The sequence below is a fragment of the Ceratotherium simum genome, chromosome 3 (genome assembly GCF_057802395.1).
Source record: "Ceratotherium simum simum isolate JZ-2026a chromosome 3, ASM5780239v1, whole genome shotgun sequence".
NCBI lineage: Eukaryota > Metazoa > Chordata > Mammalia > Perissodactyla > Rhinocerotidae > Ceratotherium > Ceratotherium simum.
In genome coordinates, this window is record NC_141902.1 from 58,032,492 (window position 1) to 58,053,365 (window position 20,874).

Here is a 20,874-nt window from a genome sequence, read left to right on the forward strand (position 1 = left end):
TTAGCAAAAAATGCAAATGAGAAAAAAGAGCATTTTTTAATCCTCCACCTTGGGCAAAGATTTTTTAAATAATAATAGTTAACAATACTCAGTTAGCGTGGGGCAGGGACACAAACCCCCATTGTTGGTGGGATATCAATCGGTACAATTTCTTCAGAGGGCAATTCAGCAATATGTATCAAAAGCCTCAAAATTACTCATAACCTTTGGTAAAGTAATTCCACATCTAAGTTTTCCATGATAATCACCCCAGCCAGAACAAAGGTGCAGACTGCAATGCGCCCAGTGTGGTCTGGCACCATTTAGTGCAGCCTGGTTCGAGTGGTGGTGAGTGTGCCCTGAGGGTCCCTCCGCAGGTGCTAGGAACACCCAGGGCAGCTGACGCTAAGCAGTCAGTGCTCCACCCTGTTCAGGAAGGATCAACTGGAAACCAGGAAGCTGGCACTAAGGAATTATACTTTGCTGCCATCTAGTGCTCCCCAGGTAATTACACCCAGCGGGGGAGGAAAACTGTCACCTCCATCAAGTAACTTAGCACCAAGGGACCCTTTCCTCTATTTTTATTTAACAAACCCTACTAAAGCATATGCTATGTTCTAGGCATTATGCTTAGCAATTACAAGCATTCCCTCTGTTTTTTTTGGTGAGAAAGATTGGCCCTGAGCTAACATCTGTCACCAAGCTTCCTTTTTGCTTGAGGAAGATTGTCCCTGAGCTAACATCTGTGCCAATCTTCCAGTATTTTGTATGTGGGACGCCTTCACATCATGGCTTGATGAGCAGTGTGCAGGTCTGTGCCCGGGATCCAAACCCACGAACCCTGGGCCACCAAAGTGGAGCAGGCAAACTTAACCACTATGCCACCAGGCCAGCCCCACAAGCATTCCCTCTTAATCCTCATAATGGCCCTATGAAATAGGCTCTTTTATCACCCTCACTTTACAGATGAGGGAACTAAAGTAAAGAGAGGTTAGGTAACTTGCCCAAGGTCACATAGCTACTAAGTGGCTAAGTCCAGGATTAGAACAAGGTGGCAGATTGGCACCATGTCTGTGCTCTGAACCATCTCCTTTGTGAGGGTCAAAGGTCTGTGTAATACTAATAGCACTCAGAGAGAACCTCATAGCCCACACAGCAACTGCTACCCCATCTTCCCCTAGCACATCTGCCCCAAATAAGTTCACATAGGGACTGAGTTCTCCTCTGCCCCGCAGGCCGTGTAATCTGAGTCAGGGACAACCACTGGCCCAGGCTAGATCAAGTGGGTTTTATAAAAATTTTTATTTGTAAAATATTTCATATATACAAAAAGATATAAGGCATAACATAACAAAAGCTCAGTACCCAGCAGCAGCTTTAAAAATAGAGTGTTTCGAGACAGCCCTGATGGCCTAGCACTTACAGTTCTGTGCGCTCCGGTTTGGAAGCCTGGGTTTGTTCCTGTGTGCAGAGCCACCCCAATCATCTGTCAGTAGTCAGGCTGTAGTGGTGGCTCACACAGAAGAACTTACACCTATACACAACTATGTACTGGGGCTTTGGGGGCGGAGTGGGGGCAGAAAAAAAGGAAGAAGATTGGCAACAGATGGTAGCTTAGGGCAAATCTTCCCCTGCAAAAAAAAAACAAAAAGAAAAATAGATTGCTTCTAGTAGTGGCGCATCAGTGATGCATTTCAATCCTCCCAGTTCACTGGCATGTTTTCCGCCATTGTATTAAGACATGGGGGATGCCAACTGGGCTATGAACGCAGTGCGACTTTTATAGCAATCCTTCCCCTTCCTAATAAACAGTCCTCCCCTAATTACAGTCAATTGTATCCTGCTGGAGACATCTGCAGTCTGGGTAACAAAGCAGTCGCTTTAGAGTGGAGTTGAGAAAGCTTCTCGATTATTCGTTATGGTCTAAGAAGGTAGTGGCTCCCAACCAAGTCTGTGAACTCCTGGGCTCTGAAGAGTTACTGAAGGAATGGGAAACCCCCCGTGCTCAGCTAGCCATATTTATAGACCAGAGTCATTAACCTGTGGTCCACTGACTCCTTAGCAAATCCATGAAAGCAAATCCTGGAGTCACATGCAAAGTTTTGTCTTTTTCCTCTAGGGAGAGTGTCCATTCCATACCTTTTATCAGATTCTCAAAGAGGTCTGAGACCTTCCAAAAAGGTTAAAAATCATTCCCATACATCAGGGGTTGGCAAATGGCCCAAGCCAAATCCAGTCCAATGCTTGCTTTTGTACAACCCATAAGCTAAGAATGGTTTTTATATTTTTAAATAGTTGAAAAGAGTAATACATCTTGTCGTTGTACCTCTATTTTTCATTTATATGTAGATGCTGTTATAATTGATAGAGTACAAATTCAGTCATTGGAACCATCATATTAGTCATCGGAACGCTTTTACTTGGCTTCCTCCGTGTAAGTCTTGCTGGGAGAGTCGGCTTCCCCATACAGAAGGCCAGATTCTCCTTTCTCCCGCCTCCCTGGCAGCCAGGGCATAGAGATGTGACTCCATTAGAGATCCCATCTAGGACTCGGAAGCTGGAGTGAGTCACACAAGACAGCAGGGAGAGAGGAGAGATCATTCTGGCAGTAGCGGAGACGACAGCAGTTACATCTAACTTCCAAGAGCAGCAGGGCCAGCAGGATGGGGTACCTGCAGCCATGACTCATTTCTGGTTGCACATCAGTGGTCTCTTCAGCAGACAGTCCCTAAGGAATGGTTTAGTCTTTGATCCTGGCTGTCTAGCCTCCATACCTACCTGGGACAAGCTCAGGCACTAGATGAGACTGAGTCTGCATCATTCACTGCCTGCAGCAGAGAGGGGCTGAAGGACAAACAGTGGCTGATCCATCTTTGTATCCTCAGCACCTAAGATAGTGCCTGATACTTAACAAGTGCTCACTAAATATCCATGGATGAGAGCACCAATAAGCGCATCAGTCAGGGAGAGCATACACTAGGGATCTCTGACTTCAATAGACTCCAGCCTCCTGAAACCGGCAATGAGAGCTTCATGTATCAGGATCTCATGAGAAGGGAATGTAAAGACAGCTCTGCTCTTCAAGCCCTATGTATGACTTCCTGGGTTTCCCAGACCATCAAAGCTCCAGTGATGAGAAATGGTCAGAACTTGGGGATGAGTGTGAAATTGACCCCGGGTTGTGACCCAGAGCCCCCTCAGATGATGCTTATCTTTTAGAAGCAGACAGCTGGTCAAAAGGCATGTATGTACGCACTAGGTGGGACACTATGGAACAGGGTGTACAGGTATACTTAGCTCTCACCTTGGCCCTGGATAGCAGACTGCCATGAAGCAAGAAACTTAGTGTTCGTGCTAACGACCTTTACCGGTGGATTAGTAATTTAGAAAGAAGTGATTACACTGATGACTAAACATCAGCAACATTGTATCACTTCTGGATCTATTCATGTATGCTGTGTGAGATATTTTTAAAGATCTAGAAGAAAGAGAGGGGCCAATGAGAACTTTCATGGCAAAAGATCAGGAATCGATAGTGACATTTCCACAAAGCTAGTGCTCCAATGCCACAATGTCTGTGGTTTCCCTGACAGCAGCATTTTTAATAATCTCAAGAGAGAGGGAGAACATGGGGATAAAGCTCTGCTGAGACATTCCCACCAGTGCAGAGCCTTAGCAGAGTCCAAGATGGTTTAACAGGATTCTATAACCAGTATGTTGTATGAGATTGGTTTTATTTTTATCCCCCATTATCCTTTGAAACTCTGTTGAGAAGGCATGATCTTTCTCTGCCCCTAGGTGAAGAGTTGGGCAGACACATGATTTGTGTCAGATTAAGTCGTCCTGTCACTTTTTTTTTTTTTTTTTTTGGTGAGGAAGATCAGCCCTGAGCTAACATCCATGCTAATCCTCCTCTTTTCACTGAGGAAGACCGGCTCTGAGCTAACATCTATTGCCAATCCTCCTCCTTTCTTTTCCCCAAAGCCTCAGTGGATGGTTGTATGTCATAGTTGCACATCCTTCTAGTTTCTGTACGTGGGATGCGGCCTCAGCATGGCCAGAGAAGTGGTGCGTCGGTGCGCGCCGGGATCCGAACCCCGGCCGCCAGTAGCAGAGCGCATGCACTTAACCACCAAGCCACAGGGCCTGCCCCGTCCTGTCACTTTTAATCATACAATCTCACTGCCTTAAGGTATCTAGTCACATCTAATAGTCAAAACTACAAACTTGGCATTAATTCTTTTGCTAATTTGAGCTTGCTTCAGGTTTGAAACCTATAGCAAAGCAATGAGACGGAGTCCTTTGCTCTCTCCTCTTTCCTCCCCTTCACCTCTCCCACTTGATAGTTATTCTACCACTGCCTTGGAAGCTGAGGGAGGGAGGAGCTCTGGAGATCGGACAGTTCTGACTTAACTGGTTGGCTTTGGGCTCTCTGCCTGGTGATTAGAGCTGGCTTTCTCTTGGTTGGCACTTGATGGCATGAGCTTACCAGAGGTTCCTGCTGCATCCTTTGACTCTGGCAGATGCATCTCCACCCTGGCTGCTCACTTGCTGTCCTCAGTCCCTGGGCACCAGGCAGTCCATGTCCAGACCCTTCCTATGGAGGTCTCCTTGGCTCTGCTGATGGTGTGTCAGACAATGTCAAATATGACCCCACAGCATGGTCCATGAAACATTCGTGCAACCCTTGCCACAGGACTGTCATCAAAATAGTTAGCCTTGCCTTTCTCTCGCCCTCTAGATTTCCTAGGGAGTCAGATACCAGCCTTCAGCCCACTTCTGCTTTCTTTCTCTCAGGCCTGAGTCAGGCACCAGTTTCCTGGGTCTCCCAACTGCATAGAACACATTTCCAAACTCTCTGAGTTGTCCCGTTGAAATTCCACTCAGCAGATAGTGGTAGAAGGTGTCACTTCCCTACCCTTCTGCCAAAATGGGGGTTGGAACTCAGTACAGCAACAGCTTTATCCAAAGAAATCTCTTCATCAATCTTCTTACCAAATCTTCTGTTCTCTCAAAACTTGTATTCTCGAAGTAGATAAAGGGGTTCAAGAGCCATGGAACAAGTTCTTCTGTTTTCCCCTTAGTATCCTTAATTAGAGGCAGAAGAGTTCCATTCTGATAACTTGTATATTGGTTACTTATTGCTGCATAACAAATTACCCCAAAAGCTAGTGGTGCAAACAATAAACATTTATTATTGCTCACAGCTTTTCTGGGTCAGGAATTCAGGAGCGGCTTAGCTAGGCAGTTCTGGCTCAGGGTCTCAAGAAGTTCCAATCAAGCTATCAGCCTGACTGAGGCTAGAAGATCATTTCCAATGTGGTTCACTCACATGGTTTGCAAGTTGGTGCTGGTTGTTGGTGGAAGGCCTCAATTCCTCTCCAAGTGGAATTCTCCACAGGACTGCTCAAGTGTTCTCAAGACATGGCAGCTGGATTCCCACAGAATGAGCAATCCAAGAGATCAAGGTGAAAGCAGCAACACCTCTCATGATCTAGCCTCAGAAGTCACACACTGTCACCTCTGATTCTTTATTAGTCACACCAACCAGCTCTGATTCAATATGGAAGGAAACTAAACAAGGGCATGAATATCAGGAATCAAGGATCACTGGGTATCCATCTTGGAGGCTGCCTACCACACCCTCTTACATTTCAAATGATCATCATTGCCTAAAACAAACTGAATCAAGTACAAATAAAGAAGAGACTATAAATTTAGATTGGTTTAATCAAAACTTCTTTGAGGTCTTGATCTTCAAAATTACATATGTCATCTGGCCCTCTCCACATTTGTTCCTCATCTATAAATGGGTCCAGCACTCTCCTGAAGGAAGGCAGGGCCTAGGCCTAATCTTAAGTGTTCTTTTTGGTTCTCAGATCTCTGATTCTACATAATAACCAGAAAATAAAGCTTTGGAAATATCTTTTAGAGTCGACATTTACACTGAAATTTACAATTCAATAAAAATATTCTAAGGTGCCTCATTACAAGAACCATCTCTGTTTTATTTTATATAACAATGATTTAAATTGAATACATTTGGACACAGTAAATATTTGACATGAAAAGTAGTTGTATCAGAATGGGCATCAGAAAAATAGCAACTCATCTTACACATAATAACTAGAAAATATTTTTCTGTCTGATCATTTAAGTGTTATAAATCCTGAGGATGTTATATACTGAAAAAATTAGGTACTACTTTATAACTATTTCTTGGAAATTTAAAAAAATGCTTTGAGGTACAAATCACCTATGTATTAAACATGAGTCTTTTACATTTTACAAAGAGTTTAAACAAATATATCAAACAATTACAGTTCAGTGGCTCTTAAAATAGCTATTAGTCAGGTTCAAGGACACACTGTTCCACAATTTCCCGCAAGTTAGGGTTCTCCATTGCAGCTGCCACTCGCTCTTTGTCATTTATTTGCTTGTTGACTGCAAAATACACAGACAAAAGTTAGCAGAACTGTGTCAATATATAGCAACAGACAGTATTTTTATCAGCCTGTCAAAACATGACAGGCTGTGAACTTAAAGCTGGCTTTGGCTAATTATTCATAAGTTCTGGAAAGGAGACAGAGAAAAATATCCCCTATAATCCTACTACTCTACCACAAATATTTTCATTTCTTTCTTTCCAGTCTTTGTCCATATACATATTTCGATATAGTTACATTCAGAGTAAATACAATTTTGAAAATTGCTGTTTTTCCCCTTAAGCCAATTTTTTAAACTAGGGTTATTTAACACAGCAAAAATTATAAGTGTTCTAAATTAATTATGAAGACTATGCTACAATGAGCACCTTTAAACATATAGCTTTCTTTTTGGAAAGATTCTTAAAAGCGGGATTATTAGGGGCCGGCCCCGTGGCTTAGCGGTTAAGTGTGCACGCTCCCCTACTGGCGGCCCGGGTTCGGAGCCCAGGGGCGCACCGACGCACTGCTTATCCAGCCATGCTGAGGCCGTGTCCCACGTACAGCAACTAGAAGGATGTGCAACTATGACATACAACTATCTACTGGGGCTTTGGGGGAAACAAAAAGGAAGATTGGCAATAGATGTTAGCTCAGGGCTGGTCTTCCTCAGCAAAAAGAGGAGGATTAGCATGGATGTTAGCTCAGGGCTGATCTTCCTCACAAAAAAAAAAAAGCGGGATTATTAGATCAAGAGGTATGAGTATTTTTATGGTCTGATCCATATTATTGAATTACTTCCCTATATTCTTTTTTTTTTTTGTGAGGAAGATCAGCCCTGAGCTAACATCCATGCCAAGCCCCCTCTTTTTGCTGAGGAAGACCGGCCCTGAGCTAACATCTATTGCCAATCTTCCTCCTTTTTTTTTCCCTTTTTCTCCCCAAAGCCCCAGTAGATGGTTGTATGTCATAGCTGCACATCCTTCTAGTTGCTGTATGTGGGACGCCACCTCAGCATGGCCGGACAAGCAGTGCATCAGTGTGCGCCCAGGATCCGAACCTGGGCCACCAGTAGCGGAGCGTGCGCACTTAACCACTAAGCCACAGGGCCGACCCACTTCCCTTTATTCTTTACCAATTTATACTGTCAACAGCAATACATGAGCTATCAGTTTGCCAGAAATATCAGGTATTATTAATAAAAACAAATACACATACATACACATAAAACAGGCAGTGAAAAATGGCTCCATATTATTGTTGTAATTTGCAATTCCTTGATTAATAGTGAGACAGAACATTTTCCCATGTTTATCTATTTGTTCTTGTGTGAATTTTCTGTTCATGTCTCTTTATATTAATCTACTAGGTCTTTTTTTTTAATCAGATTGCATGAATCTTCATATAATAAAGGTATTGGCCCATATTTGTTGTCTATAATTTGCTAAAAGCACTCTTGATAAAAGAGAGATGTCCATATTCTTAACGTGGGCTAACTTTTCTGGGATCCGCTAAAATGTCTCATGTAGAAAACATATACATACTCCTACATAAACGATTTCAGTTCATCCTGTTTCTTCCTACTACAATGTAGGCTCCACAAGGACAAGGACGTATCTCAAAGGTTGAATTGCGCCTACACACACAAGGCACTCAATAAATACCGACTAAGTGAAAAACCCAAAATCTTCAGGTTGAAGACTATTGCTGTTATAAAATCCCATATTTAAGGGGAGTTTCAAAAGCATAACCTAAGTGGATTTAGGGTATCTAAACTCTTTTATTCTTTAAATAAAGAGGTAGAAGCCCTCAGCTTATGGAATCTGAATAAATTTAACCCGTGAGTAAAATAATCTACATGTCTCGAATCGTGAAAATAGGACATGGTTTTAGTAGCTTTCATGACTGTATCTAAAGTTTCCTGGATAGGCTGTTCCTCTGAACGCAGTGGGCTTCCTTCTCTGCGTCTCTCTTCTGAGTCTGTGTTTTGTGCATCTCTCCCTGTGTGTGTCCTGAGTCACTGCCTTCCTCTTATTGTTGCTCTGACTCTATTACTGTCCTTTCCTTCCCCTCTTCTGCTTTCTTTTTCCAACTTCTCCGTTTACCTAGAGATGAAAGCTAAGCACAACGTGCATTTTAAATGCATTTCTCATTATTTGCACTCTATCATTTGTAGATAAAATCCTGTTTTTAATGTAACACATAGATTATGCAGAACATTTTGTCTTTTGCTTTTCCCAAACCCCACCTCTGTTATTTTTAAGTGGCTACTGATTTATTTCTTTCTGTAGGCCAGAAGTCTTCTATATAAAGGTTCCCCACTCCCGTTTTAATACATTAACCTAGAAAGACAGCACCTACTCCAAGATTCCATAAAGCTTTACTTGCTAGACCCTCAATTTCAATTTCAAGTACATAGCTCTCTATCCTGCCAACAAAGAAAAGAATCGAGTCCTCTTTAGAGCTCCTAAGTCAAGGTTCCTAGAGTTGGACATTCTTTATAAATGTGCACCCACTGACCTAAAACCAGTCACCATCCACAGGGCCTAACTCTAGTTCACCCAGAATCCCACTGAAAAAGTTACTTCCTTGAAATACCTAGGTTTCCCTACCTCAAGGAAGAGCTAATAACTGATTTTGCACTTTTTTGCAAATGACCCAGTAGATACTTGGCTGGCAGAATAACCTGGTATCCAAGATAAAGTACTATGTGAGGTTGTTTTTAATAATGGTTCAAGATTTACTTACTGTCTTCCTCTGTTGAGTGGGTTCCTTCAGAAATGTAGATCTCCAACTAGGAAGAAAAAATATTAAAAGCCAAACATTTAGAGCATTCTAAGATGATGAGTGAGGTAGAATGCACAATGGACTCAAGAGTCTGGGAGTGAAAGCCCAAACCCTGTTTCCAACATCAAAGACTTAGGGACAAATCCCTCACATTTTTCTGTAAGACAAGGGCTGAAATTAGTAGGATTTTTAATTTTGGTCAGCTGGGGAAGGCCTGCAGGGGGTATTTCCATTTATTATTTTTTTATGAATACAAAAAAATACAATTTTACATAAATGAGATCTCATACATGTTTTACTCATAGATATCTCTCCTCTGCACTCTACCCCTTCCTTCCAAATCAGTATCTAAACTTCCTCTCTGACCCTCCTCGCCACCAAGAAAGCCACATTAATAATCTAATGTAGTTTCTACCCACATACTCTAACACAGATTTCACACACAAACGCACACACAGACACCCCAAGGCTGGAAGTTTCTTTTTATTGCTTATTTTATAAAAACAGATCATACTACACAGTTTTCAGTATCCTCCTTTTCTCATCCACTATTATCTTGATAAATTTATGTTCAAGGGCAATATTGGTTATCCTGGCCCTGCTACACTCACTTCCTCAAATTAGCTAATCTCCAAGAATCAGAGCGTTTGAGATAAATGCACAAAATTATTACAAATCCTGTAGTAAGTAAATCATGCTATATGATAAAGGCATCTCTATGCTCCAGAGAACACTGGAGCATATGAACTAATTCTTATATACTTACTTACTACTGACATAAACCTTTTTATCCGAAAAAAATCGTAGCCTATTATGAAAAAAATCATACCTCTGAAAGAAATCATAGCCTATTATGGCTAAAAGAGACCTTAGAGATCATCTAGTCCAGTCCAATCTTTTTTTGTTTGTTCATTTTTGTGAGGAAGATTAGCCGTGAGCTAACATCCGTTGCCAATCCTTCTCTTTTTGCTGAGGAAGATTGGCCCTGGGCTAACAACCGTGCCCATCTTCCTCTACTTTATATGGGACACTGCCACAGCATGGCTTGACAAGCGGTGTGTCCTGCGTGCCCGGGATCCAAAGCTGCCAACCCTGGGCCACTGAAGTGGAGCGTGCACACTTAACCGCTGCGCCACCGGGCCAGCCCCAGTCTAATCTTTTTTTAAAAGACAAAACACCATGTAAATTCCCCTAGTGGCATAACACTGACTCTTATTCAAGACAACAAAGTAACAGGTATAAAATCACCCTTTACTCATTTATTTTGGTTTAAAATTATGCATGACTCATTATTCTGAAAAATGATCAATAAGGGGAAGAGTCAAGCATTTACCCTGCTGTTCCTATACGAACTATACCTCAGGGCAGCCAAACAGTTGGTTTGGTCCCTTGCAGGCATAGAAGATTCTAAATTTGAGAAGTTTCTTGTGGCCCTTTTTAAGTGGCTCTTACTTGGTTTTAAATTTTTACACATGAAAAAATGCTCAACATCATTAGCCATCAGGGAAATGCAAATCAAAACTAGGACAAGGTATCACTTCAAATCCACTAGGATGGCTATAATGAAAAAGACAGATAATAATAGTAAGTGTCGGCAAGGATGTGGAGAAATCAGAACCCTCATACCCTGCTGGTGGGAATGTAAAATGGTGTAGTGGCTGTGGAGAACAGTCTGGCAGTTCCTCAGAAGGTTAAATATAGAGTTACCATATGATCCAGCAACTCCACTTCTAGGTGGCAGAGAAATGAAAACATGCCCACACAAAAACTTGTACACAAATGTTCATAGCAGCATTATTCATAATAGACAAAAAAAGGGAAACAACCCAAATGTCCATCAACTGATAAATGGATAAATAAAATGTGGTATACCCACACAATGGAATAGTATAAGGTAATAAAAAGGAATGAACTACTGATACATGTTATAACATAGATGAATTCTGAAAATATTATTCTAAGTGAAAGGAGCCAATCTTAAAAGACCATGAATTGTATGATTCCATTTAAATGAAATGTCCAGAATAGGCAAATGTACAGAGACAAAATGTAGATTAGTAGTTGCCTAGGGATGGGGGAGGGTTTGGGAGAAATGGAGAGTGACCGATAATTGGTATGGGGTTTCTTGTTAGAATGATGAAATGTTCCAAATTGATAGTAGAGATGGTTGCACAATGCTGTGAATATCCTAAAAACCATTAAATTGCACACTTTAAATAGGTGAATTGTAAGATATGTGAATTAAATCTCAATAAAGCTGTTATAAAACAACAACAAAAAACATCTTCCTTACCTTATGTTTAAATGGTAAACACCGCTGAAGTTTTACTCTTAAGCACAGCCCTGTGGAGGGAAAAAAAAGAAGCCCTGATTCTCTCTTCTTATTGGTTCTTGAAAAAGCATACAGCTGTGTCTAGGTGTCTCCATACAAACAACTAAAAACAGCTTTGGCTAAATCCACTGTAGGTCTCCTTTGAGCCTGGCACCATGCTGGCAACTTTAATATACAGATACAGTCTTACATATTCCTCATGATAATCCAGTGAGCTAGGTATTACCAACCCTATTGTACAAACTATGAAACCAAGGTCACAGTTAGTAAAGTGGCCAAGTTGGAACTGGAACCCAAGACCACTGCAAAGCCCAGGTCCTTTCTACTACATCAATTTGCCTTCAAGCAAATGTCAATTCACTCATTAAACTTTATTGAATGCCCACAACAGGCCAGGCCATGCAAAAATTTAAAACCAAGAGCCACTTAAAAAGGACAAGGAAACTCTCAAATACGGAATCCTCTATGCCTACAAGGTCCACATAGAGTTGTTTCCCTAAAACAAGCTCCTCTGAAGTTCAGTTTATCACCCCAATGCTAAGTCACAGTTCAATACTTTGTTTTCCAGTTAAGACTTGTAAGAGAAATTAACTCTGGGCTTGGAACAGACCCTCAGTGCCAATATTCCACTTCCCCCCCACCTCAAAATAAGGAATGCATTTTTAACTAAATCTACCCCCTTAGACATGGAAGATAAATCTACTGCTTTTATTACGAAGACAAAGTATTCCAGTAATAAGTTTTGGAAAAATAGAGTCAGAATGAATCTCTAGTCCCCTGGCTTTGCAGGCTTTTATTTCAAGCAATTTATTTCCTCTCCCAACTAATACATAAGCTGTAAGGAACATTTTCTTAGTATTTTGGTTTGATTAAAAATAAACAACAATAACAAAACCCCAAACCATCCCAACACAGCAAAATATAATTGTTAGACTCCCTGTCCTTTGAGGAGGTATGAAATAATTTGCTTTTGGGCTTCTAAGTACCACTAGGTTTTCGAACAGAATCGTTTGAAAAATCCCAGAATAGGAAAAACGATTAGATGAGCTACAATGAGACTGGGCCTAGTGTCAAGTCTAGAATGCAGTAATTCCATAATAAATATTAGGGAACACTAAAGAAAATATATAATTTCCTTCAAAGGATCTGCTTTAAAGCCTATCCAGAGAGTTATTCTCTTCCCTCTGCCCCAACACTGTCTCCTTAAATTTGTCTCGTTTACCATCTGAGCATCTTCATGTGTTCTAGTTACCGTCAATAGGCGTCTTACCCATAAAGTAAATAATCACTGTTTTACAATTCACAAAGCACTTTCTTGAGCATTAATATCCTCAAGAGAGGCAGGATAGCAAAACTGTGATAGATGCTTCGGGTTCAAAAGTAGCTCCCTACATACTGTGTGACCCCGGGCAAGTTACTTAATCTCTCTGAGCTTCAGTTTCCTTATCTGTAAAACAAATATAATAGTACCACTACATATAATGTTGTTATGAGGAGTAAATAAATTGTTACGCAATGTGCTTAAAACAGTACTTGACATATAATAAGTATCCAATAAACATTAGCTATTACTATTTTACCATTTTCATTTTACATCCAGGAACCAAGATAAGTGATTTGTTCAGCTTCACATGGCTAACAAGTGGCAGAGCTAGAAGCTGAATCTAGAGCTTCTGACTCCAAGCCTATGCCCTTCACATTGGACCACGCCTGCCTTCAGCCATTCTTGTCTGCACTAAGTCAACACAAATGATTATGTGATACTATGATACACTACTATACTACCCTCTAAGGGTCTTAACTGAAACCCATATCAAAAGGGCCCAAAAAAGTGACAAAACATTGTTCAACAAGTGTATGGATCTATAATCTAATCCTGGCAACTTTACACATAGTGATTTTTATTTCATGTACTCTGTCAATCTTTGTCCACATAATCACAGTTTTTCAATAACTGCGATCATAATGCAAATTCAACTTACCATTCAAGCTTTTTCATACATTTCTCACACAGATACTTTGATTCCTTGATTATATTCATCATTTTCAATAGAAATACGAAATCCTATTATATTGGTGCCATTTCCTTATTAATAGATACTACAGTTTCTTCCAGGTTTCATTATTATCAATTTAGCCATAAATGTTTTGCATATGCTACTATTTTCTTCTATGAAACTATTTCCTTAATTCCTGGGTCATCTAGTATAAACTTTTTAATAAAGATTTGCTAATATGTATCCAGAGGCTTAAAAATATTTACACCACATGACCCAATAATTCCACTTACAGGAATTTATTGTGAGACAACAACTAGAGATAAATAAAAATATTTATGTATAAAGTTGTTCATCACAGTATTATTTATAATTGTGAAAGGCTAGAAGTAGTCTAAATGATTATGAAAATTATATCAATGTGATTAGCATGTAACCTATGTGACTATATAATTAAAGAATAATATTTAAAGAGGAATAAAAAAATCCTCATCTATTTCATGCTGTTACTTAACCCTTACAACTCTGTAGTACCCTTATCATTCCTATTTTACAGATAAGAAAACAGAGGCTCAGAAAGGTTAAGTAACTTGCCCAAGGCCACAAAGTGGCAGAGCTGACAGAGCTGGAATTTTAGCCCAGCGCACACATTCTTTTATGACAACTGATTTTTATTTTCTTCTTTATGCTTTTGTGGAGTTTCAAAATTACTGCCAACATGTTACTTATATAATTTTAAAAACACAAAATAAATGTTACTTTTTGAAAAATCAATTTGCTATAGGCTCTTAGGGTAGGGTAATGAACCCTCTATTTAAGGATTCTTATATATTAAACTATTTTAAGACACTTCTTTCACATCAGGATAGTAGCAGTACTTTCGATATCTGTTGATTCATAAATTGTCCGATGATAAAAAATAAGTATTCATTCAACAATGCTTTTTCTAGCATTGGAATTTTAATAACGACACAGTATCTATGGATTCACAGACTCTCTAGTCCCTCAAGATGTGGCCCATATGCTGGAAACTACTAATAGAGGGATCCCAGTCAACAAGTAAGAAGAGAAAGACAGAAATCACAATAGTGGTAGCAATAGTAAAATATTTACCTTTTCCATCCCTTTAATAAAGTTGTCTATTTTAAAATAGGTAACATATTCCCACGGCTCGAAAACTTAAAAATATAAAAAGGTATACAGTAAAGTCTCCCTCCCACCCTGTCCCCGATCTGACCAGTTCCCATCACCACTACTACCCAACCCCCATCACAGGCACTCATTTCTTATGTATTCCTTATGTATATGCAATCAAATACAAATGTATATTTTTCCCACAAATGTAGCAATATATTTGTTTTTATTTCCTAACAGTATGTCATAGAGATCTTTCCACATCAGTACACGGAGAGCTTCTTCACTCTTTTTTTATAGCTGCATAGTATTCCATTGTTACTATATACCATCACTGATTATTTAATCAATCCCCTACTGATGAACATTCAGTTTGAAATAAACTTCCTTTATCTTCTTTATAACAAAGTATATATTCAAGGACACCTACTGTATATCCTACTGCTAACTAATCCAAAATATTGGGAATGCAGCCTCTCAAATAGAAAACTACTTAAAAAAAAATACCCTCCCACCAAGACTTCTGCCCATACTACAGAGAGGCCAATAGAGCAGCTAAAAGAAGATGATGACGGCAGCAGGGCTAGTCTGACAGCACCCATTCCAATCTCCAGAACTGAGGAGAGGAGCTGGCCCACACCCACTCTCCATTAATTGCAGGTACGTACAGCTAAGAGAAACAGCATGGTGTAACTAAAGGAGAAACACATCTCGAGTTAGGAGACCTGGGTTTGAGCCTCGGCTTCACCGTTTCCTAGCTATATGATTCTGAGCAAGTCACTTAAATTTTCTGAGCCTCAGGTTCCTCATCTGTGAAATGAATATAGTAACATTAACTCTCATAGGCTAATTGTGAGGACTACAGAAAATGAATACATGAAAATACTCTGTAAACCATAAAGTGTGATATATGATGCTAATTGTTATTTTGGGTCAGTAACAGTTAGAATAATTTAGAATTAAAAAAAATACATATATATATAAAACCTTACCAATAAGAGTCGCCAAAGAGCAATGAGGTACTGTTGGCGTGAACCTGATAATAACCAAATAGTCTTCTTCATTTATCTCCTGAACCTCCACACAACTTTCTGTTACCACTTCCAGTTCCTCTAAAGTATTGGGCTTCTCTGGGTCCCGGATAGTTCGAATCAAGTCTAAAGAATCATCAGAGACAGGTATTATGTTAAAACATGAATATTCTAAATACAGATGATTTTGCCATCCTAATGCAAAGACTGACTTCTTTTTATTTAAACAAATACTACAACAACTCTCCATATTTCTGACAGAAATTTCCACTACTGGTTTCCTTTAGAGAAAACTGTCTTCTTGGATTATTACTAGATCGTAGCCAGTTTCTTGGCTCCAACATTGCAGAGAGAATATAAGAATGGAGAAAGTGTCATAGAAGCTCATGAGGAAGAAATAACTTAGCTTGGGAGAATGTGGTATCAGGATTCACGGAAGTAGAATCTGAATCAAGCCTTTAAAAATGGGTAACATTTCAATATGTGACATTTAAGGTGAAGGAAAGTAAAGAACAAGAAGTTTAGTTTGCCTGGAACCCAGCATAAATGGAGAGGATATGAGTTTGCACCAGACCACCAAGGGTCTTTTACAGTCAGCTACAGGAAACAGGATGTCCTCAAGAGGTTTTGAACAAGGGAGTGACATGGACAGCATTACACTGTCAGCTGCTAAATCACCCACCAGCTGGTGGACGCAGAACTAAAGAGCAGAGCCAGTGATACCACCTGAAAACAGCTGGGCCTAAAACAGGCATATGATAATGGTAAGAGAGAGGAGGAGGAGGAGACAGACGAAGAAGTAATTTCAGAGGTAGAATTAACAGAATTTGACAACCTTTTGGATGTTGAAGACAAGGAAATAGAGAAAAGGAAGATGACTCAGATTTTAAGTGTAAGTGTCTGGGAGAACACTGATAGAATGAAAAAAAAAGAGAGAACACAAGAAGAAATTTGAGTGGGAGCATGGGCAAATGGGTTCAATTTTATATGTAATGATTTTGAGGTGCTTAAGGGGCAGACCAACTAAACACTGAACTGTGGCATAAGGTTTAAGAGAGCATCAGGGCTAGAGCGGTTGCAGAACCCATGGGATTCACAGAGAAGAATGCGTAGTACAGTAGTTTTCAACCTTGGCTGAACAAATGAATCACCTGGAATGCTTAAAACAAAAACAAAAACTGATGTCTGAGCCTTACCCCCAGAGATTCTGATTTAATTGATTTGTAGTATGGCCTGGGCATTGAGACTTTAAAAAATTCTTCAGGTTATTCTTATGTGCAGCCCAGTTTGAGAATCATTCATGTAAGGGGAAAGAGACTCAGGGACAGATCTGTGGGAAGTACCTAATTTAGGGATCAGAAGGAGAAAGAAAAGCAAGAAGAAACAGAGAAGGGAAGAGACGAGTGGTTACCACCACCAAATGCTACAGGAAAATTCAGGTTTAGCTCGAGCTAAAACAGGTCTTCGATTTGTCGCCCAGGAGGTCACCTGTGAGAAACCAGTTTCAGTAGAGAGGTGAAGGCAGAAGCCAGCTTGCAAAAGGGGAAGTGAGCAGGAACTGAAAATGCAGTCCTAGGGTTTTGGCAGGGAAAGGCAGTGAGTTTAGAAAAAGCTAGAACTACAAGGATGAGTGAAACTTGAGTATGTTTCATAGCCCAAGGGGAAGGATCAAATAGAGGAAGAGAGACTGAAAATTTGAGGGGAGGAGGGGAGACTGGTAAAATAAGCAGACAGGAATGAGACCAAAGATGTGGGAGCCTGGGTTGGCCTTGGAGAGGACAAGATTGCCGTCATACTCTGAGGTTGTAGAAAAAGATGGAAAAGGAGAATGATAAACAGAAATGGTGAGGTAGAAAGGAGAGAAGCAGAGAGAGTTCACATAGGATGGGCTTGATGTTCTCAAGCCTGAGGTTTTGTTCTGTTATTTATAGCAGCCCTGTAATCAGAAATGCAGCTGGGAAAAACAATGGATCAAATTCTATCCTCTCCTCGGCAACTCCTGGGATGATCACTTGATTAGAAACAGAATTTGAAAATGGAGGCAGGGTCATAAGGCAACTGTGAATTTGAAAAGAGGACAAAGCTTCCCCTTTGCAAGGCTGTGTCATCATGGGGCTCAGGGAGTTTCTGAAAAGGAATTTGCTGCCCCTCATCCTAGGCCTTTTCTCTGTAAGGCTCATTTACACAAGCTGCATTATATTCTTTATATGCTACTTAACCCTGAAATTAAATCTCACCCCTTACTAAACTCTAGTTTCTTAGTGATTTGAGAGATTTGGATTTCTTTAGAAAGAAAGCAATGTTGCTTTCCTCATATTAGCCCTCTAAAATTCTTCTATGGCTCTGCACTGATATTAAATTCTTCATTTATATGTAAACCCTCAGTATCCAATTCCAACCTGCTATCTAAAACAATTTTTGACCACACCTCCACCTTTAACCACAAACCCTATCCTGTAGCCCCCCACCTATTTGCCATTCCCTAAACATGTTATTTTCTCACCTCCACATTTTTTGTTCATTTCCTCTGCTTAGTATACCCTCTATCCTCTATGTCTAGCTCCTACGAAGTCTTCAACTCAAGCGACTCCTTCTCCTTAAAGTCTTTCCAGATGCCCCAACCAGAGATTAGCACCTCTCCTTCCTCTGAATTTCTGTATCTTGCATTCAGGTCTATGGCCTTCTACTGCATATAAAAAAAAAAAAATTATATTTTTGCATATAAGGTCCCCCTCAATATAAGTTTGAGGACAAGAATCATCCCCCTTCCAAAGCTGCATTCCCAGTGCCCTGCCGTCTCTAGATGCTGTGGATCGAGGTCTGACAGGACAGGAATGAGTCTGTTTGCTTTACTAGATCATTCCACTCATAATTATCATCTGGCTAGGGTTGATAAAATCCTGCCTCTAGCAAGAAAGAGGCAAACTAGATTAGCTCTAAAGGTCTTTTCCATCCCTGCTTCCTTCTACTGGCCTGTAATTCTCACCTGTGTTATATTCATATTCTTATGGTTAGATCTTTTACCCTCGGTCAGCAGGAATCTCTGAGACTTAAATCCAGTTTTCTGTTTCCAAAAACAATATTACATAAGTCCAAAAAAGGACTCATAAGGCAATTCTGAAGTGGTGGAAAGTGCACTAAGTTTGGAACCAAAAGACACCAGCTTTGGTTTTTGCCGCTTCCTTACTGGTAGTGAGACCTCCAGGTAGTTGTTTAATCATTCTAAACTTCTGTTTCCTCATCCGTACAATGAAGATGGTCCTAAGGGTTAGACAGAGACTATTTAACACAGATATAGAAGACTATGTGTGCGTCTGTATATTCTTTTTTGCACTCCAAGCTTGGCTCCGTTAAGGAACTACAAATGCGAGGCCAGGCTAGGAGGAGCCTATCTCGTCCGCTTCTTTCGGGAACCTCTGGCCTATTGCCTTTGCAGCAAAAGCGAGTGACTGTGACCTTGGGCCAGTCCCCAATTCGGCAGTCACCCAGCAGTGCCCTCGGCGGGGGCAAGAGGATTGCGTGTCCAGGGTCTAGGGATAGGAAGGAAGGCGGGTCAAGCAGTGCAATCAGGCCAGCTTTACTTCCTAACCAAACACTCTAGACGCCTGCTCGGCCCAGAAGTCTTGAGAAAGCCCTAAGACCTAGGGCAGACAAGGGAAATGAAGCGTTTAAGACCTCCAGGCTTGGCTTGCCCAGGTTTAGGAAGAGCCCGGGTCCTGAGAAGACCGACATTCCCGCGTAACTTAGGATCCCGAGAAAACGCTTCCCACCCTCCGGACTAGATCCAGCAAAAACCCGAGTCTCTACTCCCAGCCCTCAGGTGAGGCCCTAGTCACCCCCGCCTCCACGTGTAACGCCAAATGCTGCCCTGAGTAAAATTAATTACCATAAACCTCTAGCGCTTTCTCTTCCATGATCCGGGGCTGCCGGGCAGCTCCCCGCTCAAAGAGGCCCGAGAGCCACAGGACTCTGCTCAACGTCCAGGAGAGCGCCCCGGACACCTGTTCCATCCTCACGCTCCGCCATCCCTGGCGACTGTCCCACTCGAGCCACCGTCTCTCGGCAGCCGACCTCGCGATTTACCAACTTCCTGGTCTTCAAACCGGCCAAGACAAGACTAAACGTCCAAGGGAGCAGAGAATAGGCGGGACCGGACGGAATAGCGCGGAGGACCTAGGGAAGGGAGCCGCACGGACTACAAACCCCAGCGTGCTATGCTCGCTGTCGGCGGGACAAGAGAAAAAAATTCCTCGCGGCACGTGACGCGCATTGCGTGATGGGACGCATGGGACACTTCTTTGGAAGACGAAGAGCTGTATTCTGGGACATGTAGTCTCTGCCGGGGAGGGGGGTGGGATGTAACGGTCTGTGACCCGCCACTGGCCTCACTCAGAGCCCTGGATAAGCTACAGATGAATCCTGATGAGGTAGGGGAAAGAAGATCTCGATTTCTAGTGCTGCAGGAGCGTGTGCACCCAGGCTCTCTACTGTTATTTCTCCGAGAGAGCCGCTTCCAGCCAGTTTTCTTACTTCCTAGTCAGGCCGGAAGCGAGTTTCCGTTGCCGTGAAACGGGATGTCTTGGGAGCCCAGTAAGGATGGTTAGGCGTGGCGGCGGCCGGGGGTGGGGCTTTTTGGTTTTCTCCTCTTATAGGGACTCAAGCCTACACAACTCCTCACTACGGGCTGAATATTTCTGCCAAATCCTTCAAAGACAACTTAGAACGAGAGAGCTTTCCTTGTGTCCATTGTGTCCAGTAGTGTGTCCAATAGACATGTTGGAGATTGTCGTCCTAAAAAGAATGTTTTAAGCCTTCTGGTATTAGTGGCTGTAATGGATGCCAGTAACAAGGTTAATAATGTTAGTTTTATCCATCCATCCCTCCCATCAAATCTCAGACTTGGTCTATAGGTGCCAAAGAGCATGGTCCCTGCCCTCAAGCCCCTCACAGACCTGGGAGGAAGCCAACCCCTGATGTTGAGGAATTTGCAGTTAGAAACAAACTAAACCTTTTGTCAAAGTTAATGCCAAGTTTCATCTCATCTTTATTGAGAAGAAAGTCAGGATTATCTTGCAGAATGATCCCAAGGTAACATATCGCATTTATCTTTAAACTCGTATTTAAAGATAAAGTCTTGTCTAGCTGATTAGACTTGAGGCTCACCTGACAACCAGTGAATAGTTTAGGTC

The 20,874-nt window shown here is 41.3% G+C and overlaps 1 protein-coding gene across 2 annotated transcripts; it reads right to left on the reverse strand.

Annotated features, from left to right (window-relative positions):
* Positions 1-5,691: 5,691 nt before the first annotated feature.
* Positions 5,692-19,829, reverse strand: CIAO2A (cytosolic iron-sulfur assembly component 2A). Of its 2 annotated transcripts, XM_004421673.2 has the most exons (5): positions 19,572-19,823; positions 15,647-15,811; positions 11,485-11,534; positions 9,153-9,198; positions 5,692-6,423 (listed from the first exon to the last, which is right to left on the reverse strand). In XM_004421673.2, exons 1-5 carry the CDS (start codon positions 19,693-19,695, stop codon positions 6,326-6,328), a joined length of 483 nt encoding a protein of 160 aa, XP_004421730.1. In that variant the 5' UTR covers positions 19,696-19,823; the 3' UTR covers positions 5,692-6,325. The 2 variants fall into 2 exon arrangements, with proteins under 2 accessions (XP_004421730.1, XP_004421731.1); XM_004421674.3 differs by lacking the exon at positions 11,485-11,534 and having other exon boundaries at positions 19,572-19,829.
* Between the last annotated feature and the right edge of the window lie 1,045 nt (positions 19,830-20,874).

Bases quoted from the DNA above. Each gene is read 5' to 3' on its own strand.
- CIAO2A (XM_004421673.2), bottom strand. From the start codon at position 19,695: ATGGAACAGGTGTCCGGGGCGCTCTCCTGGACGTTGAGCAGAGTCCTG. The intron at 15,812-19,571 runs GTAATTAATTTT...ATGATTCTTTAG, and splicing joins GAAAGCGCTAGAGGTTTATG to ACTTGATTCGAACTATCCGG. The intron at 9,199-11,484 runs GTAAGGAAGATG...TTTTCTTCCTAG, and splicing joins GTTTACCATTTAAACATAAG to TTGGAGATCTACATTTCTGA.